The 15,038-nt window shown below is 43.5% G+C and overlaps 1 protein-coding gene across 9 annotated transcripts in view; it reads right to left on the bottom strand.

The window, feature by feature from the left end:
- osbpl8 (oxysterol binding protein-like 8) overlaps positions 1–15,038 on the bottom strand; it is a 77,880-nt gene that overhangs the window by 54,408 nt on the left and 8,434 nt on the right. For 8 of the 9 annotated variants that reach the window (XM_032511092.1, XM_032511094.1, XM_032511095.1 and 5 more), the window contains exon 2: positions 5,871–5,968. In XM_032511092.1, coding sequence (XP_032366983.1) covers positions 5,871–5,915 — 45 coding nt within the window. In that variant the 5' untranslated portion in view covers positions 5,916–5,968. Of the gene's footprint in view, positions 1–5,870; positions 5,969–14,540; positions 14,695–15,038 lie in introns of those variants that run through there. The other variant, XM_032511093.1, reaches the window with a different exon arrangement.

Here is a 15,038-nt window from a genome sequence, read left to right as displayed (position 1 = left end):
ATTTAAATTAGACTAACGAGCTCAGCGTCTGGCAGGAAACTCCTGCTGAGTGGGATTCAGCCTGTGACTTTGACAATGTCTTCTCAAATAGGAAGTTATAACAAAGCACCGGTTAAAGCCCTAACAGTAAGTTGGTGTTATATTATCTTTTTAAAAGGGCACTTATTTAGTGGCTCAAAACTTCCCCTACTCTAAAACGCCTACAGAAAACTAGAGAGTCACAAAGCCACATCCGGCATATGGAGAATGATGTTGAAACAAGATGTTGGTGGTGTGGCTGGTCAAAGCCCTGTTTGTCCAGGGATTGGATAAGGTAGTCTGAAACAGGGCTAGAATACTCTATACCTGACATTAAACAGATACATTTGCTGTCCTCTGTGCTGCAGACTGCGGTAAATGTTCTGCATTAATTTTTCTAGACCTTAGTGCAGCTTTTGACGCTGTTGACCACATGATCCTGCTGGATCGCCTGTCACGATAGGTCGGCGTTTCTGGGTCCGCCCAAACATTTCAAACCCTGGCAGCTCATCCTCCTCACCCTCAAATATTGCATATGGGGTTCCACAAGGCTCAGTTTTAGGTCCACTTCTCTTCTATCTTTACATGTTCCTATTGGGAAGAATCATCCAAACCCATAACATCTGTTCTACGCGTGTTTTGCTACAATTGGGGATTGTTGGGTTTCTATAAATAACAGAGAGTACGGTCTAGACCTGCCCTTTATGGAAAGTGCTGTGAGATAACTGTTGTTGTAATTTGGCGCTGTATAAATAAAATTGAATTGAATTTCAAGGGTTGTATTTCCACTATATGTGTGTTTTATGCTTGTATACATATGGTTTATCTTTGTAAGGCACTTTGATGCAAACCTGTTTGCCTGTAAAGTTCTATAGAAATGAAATAAACTTACTTACATACTGTTAACAAGCCAAAAAACATGTGCCGGTAAAGATGGGAAACACCACAAACAAAACAACATCACCATCCAATTAAGCATGCAGACAGCTAGTACTAACACACTCCCCAGCAATTAGACACACCCCATAAACTAATTAGTAACGTGAATATTTGAGGAAACACCATTGGGGACTGTGATCTAAGAGGCATTGCTTTTACCATTAGTATCCTAGTGTGTAAGTTTGATTCACAGAGCTCGATAGAGTCATGCTATTCAGACTGATAGCAGCCTAGGTCGCTAGTTTCAGACTGTAGCATACATGCTGCACTTTTCCTCCATCCCTAGGAAGGAAAACATCACACAAAGTACGTGATTCTACAGCTCCTATAGTATATATGATTGGGTATACTTTGTACTAAACACAGGATTTATTTATGAATGTTTAAAGGATTGTAAACTGGGTCCGTGCATATTAGCTACCGGACACAATTGTAAAAGAGGACACGTATAAAACACGAAGCCACACATGATTTTGAGCAAGGTTGCCACACTTCCCTTTTTCTCAGTATTGAAGCCAGCATAAAACATACTTCATCATAATTTCTGCCAGTGAACTGACACACAATTTATTACCCTCCTCGAGCCAAAGGAACTGGATACTCCAAGAGGCATGTGTGTGTGCCAGTTCATGTGTGCACACCAGCAAAAAACACAGCTGAGTGTGTTCCTACAGGGTCCTAGAGTACAAGACTTTAATGGAACACACAGCGTTTCCAATATTTATCCAATCTAGGGGATGCTGCATGCCCCGGCCTTTTACATTCCCGGGGTAATAAATCTATACTGTCTTGATACCTTATCCACAAATCAATAGCCCACCCACCACCTCGACTAGGATTGATTTTTCTGTCACTGAACAAATCTCGGCAGAAGACACCCTCAAGACACACTCAAGTTTCTCCACCACACTTGGTCAAATCCTACATATCTGAAACTTCCCCCACATCATCTGAAGTTCACTTTGTCAAGTCTTTTTTTTCAGCGTCTGCGGCCAAGCTGAGCTGTTTTTCCGGTTTATTTTACCCCATTCCCTTTAATTCAATTTCATTTAATTTATAGTATCAATTCATAACAAGAGTTATCTCGAGACACTCTACAGATAGAGCAGGTCTAGACCACACTCCAGAATTTACAAGGACCCAACAGGTCTAGTAGTTTCCTCCAGAGCAGCAACAGGGCCACAGTGGAGAGGAAAAACTTCCTTTAGTGGTGAGAGTTTGTCTCATCAGCCCAGGCTTGTCAGCTTGGTTTTGTCAACAGCCCCCTGAGTCTGACCACTGATGTGCAGAAGCAGCCTGAAGCCAATCCTCACCTCTGGACTCCCGCATCCTCCTGAAGCTTATTCCTGGCACATTATGTGGTACTGCATGTTGAAGAACAGAGACCCTGTCTCTGCCACTTCGATATCAGAATCAAGATGAATTGATACAGTGATATTAAAACTTGCATGTGGCTAGCTACTGGCATTGCATCTTGCATTTTTGGAGCATTGTGTATTTTATTTTGTTGATACCTGGGGAAAACCAGGCACAGCTTTCCTGCACACATTATGTCTGATACCATTAGTCTTTGTATCTAGGACATCAATAGTAAATATCAAGTTTCCTATCAAAATCATACTGCTTTGTCATAGTTGTTAGGATTCCTAGTCTGGGAACCACAAATGTGTGCAACAAATTTCATCCTAACAAATCTATCCAATAGGCTAGCTGTTGAGAAATCTTAGTTACGCTAGTGCGTGGCTAAAAAGTGCTCTTTGAATACACAATCGAGTCAAACCTGAGACCTAGTAATCCTTTATTTTGATAATTTATTGAGCAGGGGTGGGCTTCTTGGCCCGCATTAAAAGGTCTATTAAGGGGATTCACCATTTGTCGATTTTTATTATGAAAGTAATTTTGGCCCCCAGGCTGTCAATGTAGGTCTTTATGTGCAGTAAAACAAGAAAAGATGCACACTTGCAATCCTCTACTTTTTTCTAATTTATAAAGGGCTCAAACTCAACTTCTGTACTGTGTTGTGGTGACACTCTCAGGATACGATAGATGTACTGTACTATTATAGAGAACTATGTTGAAAGAAGAGTTCTGGGATACGAAGACTCAATCATGAGCCTTCTGGACGTATTATGAGCCTAATTATGTTCGATGCAAACTGGTTGTACAGTAGTTGCATCACGTGGGAATGCTAGCTATAGCTATGAGAGACTACAATGACTACATTTGTAAAAACACATTTTTGGCTAAAAATTACACCCATCTCTTATTCAAACAATGCATTTACACCTGGGAGCTTCTCTGTACAACTAGTCTTGTACTGTTGAAACCTGTGAAGTACCTCTGGAACAAATATGGGGGCCAAAGGGCAATTCAACACCCACCGAGGATACAAAGTTTTTTTCTCATTCATTTCATCTGCTCAAATCCTCTCAGTCAGTGATCCCCCCCTCTCTCTTACCTCTATGCTACTTCCAATCCATTGTTTGGGTGCATAATGGCAGTCTATTCTGAACAGCCGGCCACCAGCTCTTTCATTACGGTATGTACAATGCAAATGACAGCAGACTGAATGGTGGATGGAGTGGATGTTTGAAACAGGACGGGGGGGCTCGTCCCCGGACTGTGAAGATATCAGAGCGAGAGTCGACGCGTCAGACACCTGCCGTGCTTTCCAGAGCCTATCATGTCGTGTTGGGAGCCATCCTCTCTCCCAACAGGCCAGCTACACAATACGTCCCATAGCCAAAGTCTCAGACCCTCCTGGCACTGCAGGCCCCTTACAGTGAGATCAAGTGATAACACAATGCCCCGGAGCCTCCACAAAGGTTTATTGCTAAATCATAGAGAGGTATCCATTTATCAAATTCAATCCAATCAAAATGAAAGCATTGAAAAAGAAACAGTAAATACAACAACATGGCTTTCCAACCAATTTATGCATTGGCAGTTTAATTTTGCAGCCACCAAAAGAGGCTTCGGAGAAGGCGGGGTGAGAAATGAGCTTGCACTACTAACAGATATTGAGAGTTATTCAAATTGTCTCCCACTCTAACCATGACTTAAAGAAGTAGAAAGGGGCTTTAAGCTCTGCTCCCATACATTCCCATTATGTGTCATCGTCTGTGGAGGCCCGTGGGAGAGGTGGCCAGCACGGTTATCGCCCCAGTTATCTGCAGTTATAATTGGCCTCCTGCTTGCTGCAAAAACGGCTACTGAGGATTATGATTAAGGTGAAATGAAAGGGCAGCATCACAATCCTGAGAGCTGAGAAGAGGGAAGTGGCATTTTCTGTGTGAATGGGTACGTGCCGTGTGAAGGTGCCACTGGTTCCCATCCCTGCTCACTCACATTAGAATATGCAAACCGACAACAAGTAAGTAAGTATCTATCTATTCATACCTTTCTGACTTTCCTATCACGGCAGGATCATGAGCCACAACCTTATCACAATTCTTTTTCTTTTTCATTTAAAATTATTTAGCAAGTAGGGCTGTCCTCGACTAAAGAATTAGAATTATTATTAAAGAAAAGAATGAGTTGATCTAATAATCATCAGATCTGTAAAAGGTTTCTCCACAAGGAATCAAGCAACAGCAGCCCCTTGAATCCTACATAACCCTCATCAGTGTGCTTAGCACCAGCATGTTTCATAATAAACGCCTTCTACTCAGTATATGACATCTCTTCTCAAATCTAGAACAGCAGCACTGTCAACCTGCAACACCAAACAGGAAGTTGCAAAAACTGTACATTATAATGCAGAACAAAGAGCAAGAACTGTGGATGAATATGTCCTCATCAGTTTCAGTTTCATCAGCATTTCTGTTGCTATGAAAGAGGGTGTCGAAAAACCCACAGCTCTGCATGACCTTAACCCTCTGCAGCCACAGTGGCTGTAGCTCGTCTATTTATTGGCATGCGCACACTAGGAGGAAAATATTCAATTGTGATTATTTTGACTGATACTGTGATTGCGATTCACGATATTGGAAGGAATGATCGTTTTTGTATCATTATTTTCATTTTCATTGAAAATGATTAACATTGAAACAAATGAGTATGGTGTGATTTTTGCTTGGATCTGTACCAAACAGACTTTTTCCTTTAGTCTGTAGGGTAGGATTTGGACCAGAACGTCTCTGCAGCACCACCTTACTTCAATCACAACGGTTTGACACATATTTAGCCTCTAACAAATATTGGGTCCCCCTGCGATTTGAATATTGTTCATATGGTGATTTCAATACAATTGTGATTAAATGCACGCACACCTACACACACACACACACACACACACACACACACACACACACACACACACACACACACACACACACACACACACACACACACACACACACACACACACACACACACACACACACACACACACACACACACACACACACACACACACACACACACAGGCCTAATTAGTGACAGCAAAGTGTAGTCTAGCACAGCGAGTGTGACAGGTTAGCAATATTAGCCCCCTAAGCTAATGATTAATGTTCAGACAGAGTGTACTCCTGGAGCAAACGTCCCATCGCTGATGCTGGCAGGAAACAAGAACCCTCTCCTACTTAGGACTATATTAGGAGGTTGAGTGAAGACCACCAATTATCAGGAACAACTATCAGCGACTAAAGAGATGCAATGAGACCGGGTGGGTGGATTTAGGAGACCTTTCTTGGAGACTACAGAATAAAGTGTTTGCTTTGGCTGCTATGAGGTTTGAGTAGTTCAATACGTATTTTCTACCCTAAGTTCATCAGTCAGAAACTTTAAAAGCGCCATCACATTTTTATGGCTTTGTCGCTAATTCTTTCTCAATTCCCATTACGGAATAGCAGGTTGTTGAATATCTACTATGTTGCCTAGGACTACCTAGAAATGCAAGTGTGCTGACTCACCAAAGTTTTCTCAGGCTCCTGCTGGGACTCCGAGGAGGACTCCATGGTTGTGTTAAACCCCAGTCTGGCCTGTTAGCGCTGCTCTGACGACTGCATATCTGTTCAGAGGGGGGAGCAATGTGTTACCAAAACAGGACAATATTGCAACGTACAGCAGGTGTCATTTCTTCAACCTATCTAGTATCTAGTCTCATATCACGATATAATATCAATATATTGCCCAGCTCTAGAACAGGTATGTCTTTGACTCAGCTCAGCTGTTCATATCCTCTAACTCAGATTTAATACCTACCTGCTCATTTGCTGTTAGCACACTCAGATGTGGAAACACTAGACTCTGCAGATTAAAAGAGAAGCCACTCATCTAATAAAACACCACGACAAATCAAAGCAGCGGTGTGTATGAGAATCACAGGAAAAAAAACAATCCTTTAGATTATCATACTCTTAATTACCATGGATTCAATCCATTCCATAAGCAATAACACTACCTTCCTAATACAACTAAGCCTACTCAAAAGACAAATATATTTAGTAGTGCGATACCAGCATAACCCAGACCTGGTCCAAGCTCTAAAACAAAGTACTGTACTACAGCTTTTCAAGAAATAACGAGTAGCAAGCCATTAAGACTCTTACTCATAAGAGGAGATAACAAAGGGATATCGAGAACATAGAACACATGACAACCTCTAACGCACAGAGAAACAACACACACACACACAAACAACTGCTTTAAAGCATTTTCCGTGATCCGTGGCCAACCCCACTGTCCACAACTGTAACACCACTAAAACTAACACTGCACTAAACCCTCAACATGAGTTCATGAACAAGTGGGACCATCTGTTAATTACACTCTGTGCTGTCGAGGAGATTATTTTGTGAGGAGCAGCTGCCAGCAAACACGTGGTTGTCCTAAAAATGCTTTTGAGATTATTGGAGGCAGCCACTAATGCTGATTGCTGTGCTTTGTGTGGATATTTGAAAGGTATTAACCCTGCTGCCCCAGCTGAGATTACACCTCAGGGTGGCCGGGTTGGGTCAGTGGGTGGAGCAGGCACACATGTACTGGGAGGTTTATGCCTCGGCGCAGAGGTCCGGGGTTTGACTCCGACCTGTAAAGATTTCCTGCATGTCTTCCCCCTCTCTCACCTAGCTGTGCTGTCAAATAAAGGTGGACAAGCCCAAAAAATAATCTTAAGAGAGAGAGATTACACCTCAGGGCCTATGTATCCACAGGAGGCATCTTGAGAAAATACTATGAGTTAAGGCTTGACACCGCAGATGCCAGGATCGCATGAGGAAAAAACCCTCTGTCCTCTCCTTGTCATGTGTTGATATCAGAAGCTGAAGAAGTTGGAAACTAGAAAACAATGTAATTTATGCAATAATTAAGAAGCTAATTGGAAGGTGACTCACAGCAGCACTCTGGGTGAGAGTCGGTATAGCCTTTAACATTGGAACAGGGCAGTGGAATCCAGAGGTCTGGCGAGACACAATTTGAATTTGTTCAGCGAGTTGTTCTGGCATCGAGTAATGCTGCTCGTTAACTAGGCCCTTCATTAACAGCTCCACAAGTCAACTCAAGTGACTGAGTGAACAGATGGACGATCCGACCCACAGACTCGGAGCTGGAAGCTCGCTGACCCCGGTATCCACTCGAGCCTCACGGGTTCTCGAGGACTAGTGAGTTGTTGATGCTCGAGTCAACCAATCCCGCGAATCAGCCGGCTACGTTGTCATGAGTGAACGGGATTCAGAGGAGCCAGTGAAGTCTCTCCTCGAGCTTGGAGTAAAGCAAATCAGCAACAAAAGCCATTACATCACTCCTGAAATAACATGCGATGTTGTGCACGTAGCCTAGCTAGGCCTACCGTAGGTTTGGTGCATAAATGAAGTATGTTAAAATGCATTTAGGTCGGGCAGACAGTCCGAAACATTGCCAGCTTGCGCTCGCCTCGCAGCTCGGCAAGTGACTCCCACAACCCGGTTCAGTTTGGTGAGTGACTCAGAATAACCCAAATCCTTAAAAGGAACCGGGTTTGCCAGGCCGAGTCTAAAGCCCCAGTGTAGCCCTCTGTGATGACAACATGTCAAAATGGCTGCTGTGAAGGGGCCCATTTCAGACAAAGGACAAGAGGACATCCTGACAAAGAGAAGGTCACCAATTCCCCCCCACCAGTCATTCTACTAATGTAACGCTCCAGCGCTCCAACAGCCTCTTGGTTCCAGCCAGCACACACGCTTCATCTGGCCCGCGCTCCAAGGACCCGTCACGCAGAGACAGATGCTTTCCACTCTTTCTCAAAACGGGCTGTAGCAATCAGTCGGTGACTCAGCCTGGAGCAGCAGCCACACAGCGGAGGTGTGACAACAACACGAAATGAACACATGAAATGTTTTGTAGGAGTGTAAAGGGAGGTAGACTGTGTCCCTCTGGATGGGTCTAGAGATGGTTCATCATTGTGTTTAGTTGACAGTCCTATCCAGAGAGACTTTCAGTGCGACCTGTACTTCAGCCTTTGCTGCACTCTGTTTTTTAGATGCCTAAATACACATTAGCTCTGAAGTCGCCCTCTATTTGCAGCTGCCCTTATGGGTATGTGACCTGACCGTTTGGTTTTTCAGTGAAATATCTCAAAAGCTATTGGATCATTCAACTTTGTTACAGATACTCGAGTTCTGCGCAGGAGGAATTCTAATCACTTTGGGATCCCTCTACTCTTCCTCTAATGGCACCAGCAGGGCAAATGCTTTCCTTTGTCCAATACTTGAGTAATTTGTGTTTGGAGCTTATTAGCAAACGTTTGCATGGTAAGACTCTAAACTAAGATTAGTTAACTGTAAACATTTTACCTGGTTCTTATCAGCATGGTAACCTTGTCATTGTAAGCATGTTAGCATTTAGCTCGTAGCACTGCTGTGCCTAGGTACACAGAGCTGCTAGTATGTTGTCCCGCCCTGCACTAGCAGCTGCCCCTGTGTTCCCGGCCGACGCCCTGCACTGCTACCACGGCTAGGATTTCTAGTTATAGTTTGATGATCTTTATTGTTACTATAAGTGCCATGGCGCATCATACCAACTGCTGTAATTGTTATGAATCACATCTGTATCAGTGTCTCTGTGTCCCAAACCGGTAACGGCCGGCCGATAATGGATTTTTAAGGCCGATGCTGGTACAAATATTTGGGGATTTAAAAATACAATACTCCAACCGATGTATATATTAAAATCCAGAAACATGTAACAAAACATAAACAGATTTCCCTAATATTAGTTATTTGTAGTTATTTATGAGTCCTCACTAAAATAATATGATAATGCAGTTTAAAAATAAACTTGTTCATTTTACTGTCACATTAGAATAGAGGACGTTTAAAATATATTAAAGTGTTGATAAATAAAATGTACACAAATACAAACTTATCCTTTTGAACAAAAACACAATAACAATAAATGTAGCAGCAAGCAGCGATTCGCTGGTTCCAACCTTTTTTTCTTAATATTGAGTATACAGCGAAGTCATTTCACACATGTGGTCCAACGAGGTTAGAAAACATATCCTTTGTAAGCTTTGGAATGATTGGACAAACAGTACACTTTGTTTAAATAGTGACAGCTGATTGGTCCAAACCATTTATTTTCTATTCAGCGTGATATGTGATTTGAGAAAAGCAGATGACCAACACAAAAACATCTGCTAATGAAACCGCGATTCCAAGCTCCGACCTCGATGTGTCATTCCACGTCCACTTATTGTGCATTTAAAGCCCCCCCCACGTCCACTTATTGTGCATTTAAAGCCCCCCCCCCACGTCCACTTATGTGCATTTAAAGCCCCCCCCCACGTTCAGTTATTGTGCATTTAAAGCCCCCCCCTTCCACTTATTGTGCATTTAAAGCGCCCCCCCCCCCCCCCCCCCCCCGTTCAGTTATGAATGTCTTGACTCTTATCTTTCTATTTTATTGTCTAATTCTTATTGCCTATAATTTTGTATCGAATAATCCTTAATATATAATAATCTGTGACTCTGGGGATGTTGGAAACTAGGCTTCACCTAATAAACAATGGTCTCTGCTATGACTCTATTGTTTATAGCAATCACTTTCTCCCACTACTCCCACGCTGGCACGTAATGCGTTTCAGCCGGACCACAGCAGTCGGTCAGCTAGGAGCTGGGAATCCCTGCCAGAGACAGAGGGCACAGCGCACAGGGAATCCTCCACTTGTGGCTTGGCAGTGCCCCCAAAGCAAAGCCGGAAACACGGCTGAGGGCTCTCTCCACAGATGGCAGGAAACCTTTTGGATGTTTGGAGCTCACAAATTTTCTGATTTATCCTCCAGTTCATTAATACTAATAATCAGGGTGCGATTTGTGAAGAAAGCAGGGGGGGCCCCACAAAGGTGCATGATTAATTATAGACAGTAGGTATATATCCCGCTCACAGTGACAATGCTAACATGCTGAAGTTAATAATGATCAACGTCTTAGTTTAGCGTGTTTGCGGGCTATCATTTGCTAACTTCATTAATCTTAGCATCAGGTTTTATAAAGATAAAATAGACCTAGCAAGGTAGATGTAATATCCTGGAGAGACATAAACATGAGACTATACTCGATGGAAATGTCACAAGTCGCTTGGTCCAACAGAATCTTCTGCCTGTCCCAGTTTGGTGTTTAGCTTAGGGGGAGACATCTCAACAGAATGAATCAGTAGGTTGGACAGTGAAGAATATTAATCAACCATGTAAGCTAGGGCTGCATGATTACGGCCAAAATGACAATCACGAATATTTTGATCAATATTGAGATCATGATTAATTATCACGATTATTTCTTGATTTTAACCAAAACAAAAGTTAGTGTCACAAGGGCTATTTATAACTGCTTTCACATCCATATTATGCTACATTCTTGTGAGTTATGGGGGCGAGAATGTCTCTCTCCATGTTGCTGGGAGCCGTGTGACACTTGTGCTAACAGACACTAACTAGCACCCTAGAACCCTGTGAGCTAACAGACACTAACGAGCACCCTAGAGCCCTGTGAGCTAACAGACACTAACTAGCACCCTAGAGCCCTGTGAGCTAACAGACACTAACTAGCACCCTAGAGCCCTGTGAGCTAACAGACACTAACTAGCACCCTAGAGCCCTGTCAGCTAACAGACACTAACTTGCCCCCTAGAGCCCTGTGAGCTAACAAACACTAACTAGCACCCTAGAACCCTGTGAGCTAACAGACACTAACTAGCACCATAGAGCCCAGTAGGCTAACAGACACTAACTAGCACCCTAGAGCCCTGTGAGCTAACAGACACTAACTTGCCCCCTAGAGCCCTGTGAGCTAACAAACACTAACTAGCACCCTAGAAAGCTGTGAGCTAACAAACACTAACTAGCATCCTAGAACCCTGTGAGCTAACAGACACTAATTAGCACCCTAGAACCCTGTGAGCTAAGAGACACTACCTAGCAACCCTAGAGCCCTGTGAGCTAACAAACACTAACTAGCACCATAGAGCCCTGTGAGCTAACAGACACTAACTAGCACCCTAGAGCCCTGTGAGCTACAACACTACTAGCACCTGAAGCCCTGTGAGCTAACAGACACTAACTGCACCCTAAGCCCTGTGAGCTAACACACTAACTAGCACCCTAGAGCCCTGTCAGCTAACAACACTAACTTGCCCCCTAGAGCCCTGTGAGCAACAAACACTAACTAGCACCCTAGAACCCTGTGAGCTAACAGCACTAACTAGCACCATAGAGCCCTAGGCTAACAGACACTAACTAGCACCCTAGAGCCCTGTGAGTAACAGCACAACTTGCCCCCTAGAGCCTGAGCTAACAAACACTAACAGCACCCTAGAAAGCTGTGAGCTAACAAACACTAACTAGCATCCTAGAACCCTGTGAGCTAACAGACACTAATTAGCACCTAGAACCCTGTGAGCTAAAGACACACCTAGCACCCTATAACCATGTGAGCTAACAGACACTAACTAGCACCCTAGAGCCCTGTGAGCTAACAAACACTAACTAGCACCCTAGAACCCTGTGAGCTAAGAGACACTAAATAGCACCCTAGAACCCTGTGAGCTAAGAGACACTAACTAGCACCCTAGAACCCTGTGAGCTAACAGACACTACCTAGCACTCTAGAACCATGTGAGCTAACAGACACTAACTAGCACCCTAGAACCCTGTGAGCTAACAGACACTAACTAGCACTCTAGAACCATGTGAGCTAACAGACACTAACTAGCACCCTAGAACCCTGTGAGCTAAGAGACACTACCTAGCACTCTAGAACCATGTGAGCTAACAGACACTAACTAGCACCCTAGAACCCTGTGAGCTAAGAGACACTACCTAGCACTCTAGAACCATGTGAGCTAACAGACACTAACTAGCACCCTAGAACCCTGTGAGCTAACAGACACTAACTAGCACCCTAGAACCCTGTGAGCTAACAGACACTAACTAGCACTGGTCACTGCTGTTGTCTGAAAAACAACACAGATGGGACAAAATGTTGCGTTTACGTCCCTCTGTCCTCTGGGACTGTCTCCATCTAGAAACTAAGCTGCATGCGGTGCAGGAACAACTCTGACTGGCTCATGATCAGACAGAGGTTTACAAAGCGGTAGATTGGCTTTGCAAAAAAAAACAGAGCGTTCTAAGAAATGACGCATTTAAAATATTGCTCGATCACGCAAATTTGATTGTGGCAAGCTAAAATCGTGATCGTGATTAAAATGTAAGCAGAGGGGAAGGATTGCCTTACTAGCCCACAGAGAATCCAGTACTGTTTCACCAGAATAGAAACCACTTTTAACCCCCCGACCAAGAAATATTAATGTCCGTGAAAAAAAAAAAAATCAATAGAACTCTGATACTGTCATGTAGGAATACAGAGACTTGTGCAAGAAGTAGGATTACTGTCAATGCAGACACGATGTAGGACAAAGCAAGTACAGATAATTCTGTGGTTTAGAAACTTAATAGAGAACAGCAGATCACTATATTGCAAAAATATCATCTGGCAGCTATTCCTGTAGCACAGATTAAATCCCATCCCTGAATAGATCCTGTTTTCATAAAGATACCTTTACATCATTTCTGTCCCCTCCATATGAAGCATCTGGGAGCACCCTGAAGGTTTGGCTGGAGGGTGTATACTGTACACCCATAAGGCAGAAATAATATGACAACAGTCTTTTATGAGGCAGGTTGACTCACTCAGAAGCCTTGCGTTGGCTTCAGTTGAGCTAAATCTCACCATACAATCATAAGAACATACACACATACCCCCTCGGTGCAATGACTGCTGTCTACTGTTTTTTAGCTATTTATTGACAACAATGGAATGAATGTGTATGTGCGAGATGTGCTTGGGTGAGAATGTGCTGATATATATATATATATTTTGTTTTTTTACTTTTTACTCTATACTGACTGCTATTAGGAGAGGATGTCTCCAACAGAAATGTATTGTACCGCATACAATGACAATAAAGATCTATCTATTTTTTGTACTTGGCTTCACTGAATCCAAATGTAAAAAGTAGAGCCTGACCAATCCAGATCTTTAAGGCCAATGCTGATACCAATATTGGGAGATTTCTGATAAGGATAAGAATAATTGGTTGAAAACAATTTTCCAAGAGACTAAAAAAGTTTTGTAGGGAATATCCTTTCAATATGATCCTTTATTGTGGAAGAATGGCACGTGGAGCACCGGCAGAAAGTGTGTCACCTTGCAAACTCCAAACTGTATTGCACTTAAATGCAAGGTGACTCAGCGCTCACTAACACCCACTTATCTGATCCACCATATCGACATGTGCATGCTGATGAGCCCAATGGCAAGGTCTAAACTCCTGTGGTGTCAAGGAGACTGTGATGACCTCGAAGTGCTCCATCCCTTTATAGGAGAAACACTGCGGCTGCTCTGCCTTCTACCCGACTGTTGGACCATGACGAACCGCACAAAACAATCCCTGCTCCCGAGACAGAGAGGAAATCGGAGAGGACAGAGGGAGCCATAGCTCCACTACAGAGCTGCACAGGGAAAATGTGCATGACGCACACAGCCTGAGCTGAATAGAATGTGTCTGTGTTTCTGTGTGTGTTACCTCTTGCATAACAGAAAAGAGAGAAAAGATGTGAGGATGAGATCGTTATTATTATTAAGTTACAGCAGCAGACAACCTTCCTGTGACCCAAAAATAACCTTTTAAGAATAGAGTGCACGCAAGGAAAAGGCCAAACTGGAAGAAGGGATCAAAATCCCCATCTATATGTGATCCGCCAGCAGTAGCTGGTCAAACATGAATCACCTCCGTGGGTCAGCCTTGGGTTGTCGACAGCAATCTGACGACGGTCTCCAACAGACACATCATCAGGCTGTAGTGGGATGTGACCTCAATGTATTAGCATCTGCTACCCTAATGGAGCCTTCCTACACACATATACACCGCGTGAAAACAGCCGAAAGAAGCCTCACGATGGAGATTATTCACACAGGAACATAAACAGACTTTGATCCTGATCAAGTGCAGCGAAGTCTGACCACATAAAAAAAGAAGCACGGAGGCAACAGGGCTGATGCAGCATGCACATGTGCAAGAGAGCGCAGGGAGGTGAATGGAGGACCTACCTCATGTAGCTTGGGTAGCAGAAAGCACCATTACATTCACAACACACAGCCTATGACAGGAGCACGAGAGAGAGAGAGAGAGACATATGACATCACCATATTTTTTTCTTCGTCCTCCACTGAAATGTAGGCTAGTGCTGCAGGGCTGCCGGTGTTGGCAGCAGAGCAGCAGTGAGAGCTCCCTCTGTGTGTGTGCAATGACAGAGGAGGAAGCTTTTCATATCAGCATCACTTGCTGAATGTGACCTCAATGTATTATAGTCTACAACCCTATCGCTCACACACACACACACACAATCAATACCAAAGAACCCCCCCCCACAGACAGTACAAACATGCACAGGTCGCTACATTTGAAGCCATTTAAACAAGCGCCAAACACAGCAGTAATGCATTAAAAGCCATGCAACCAACCATAAAGCACATTTGATCCAGACACTCTAAAAGAGCTCTGGGCTCACAGCTGACTGCTGTTGGTGGTGGTTGGTTACTGTCAAT

Source organism: Etheostoma spectabile, unplaced genomic scaffold (assembly GCF_008692095.1).
Source record: "Etheostoma spectabile isolate EspeVRDwgs_2016 unplaced genomic scaffold, UIUC_Espe_1.0 scaffold317, whole genome shotgun sequence".
Classification (NCBI taxonomy): domain Eukaryota; kingdom Metazoa; phylum Chordata; class Actinopteri; order Perciformes; family Percidae; genus Etheostoma; species Etheostoma spectabile.
This window is presented reverse-complemented; position numbering and strand designations above follow the sequence as displayed.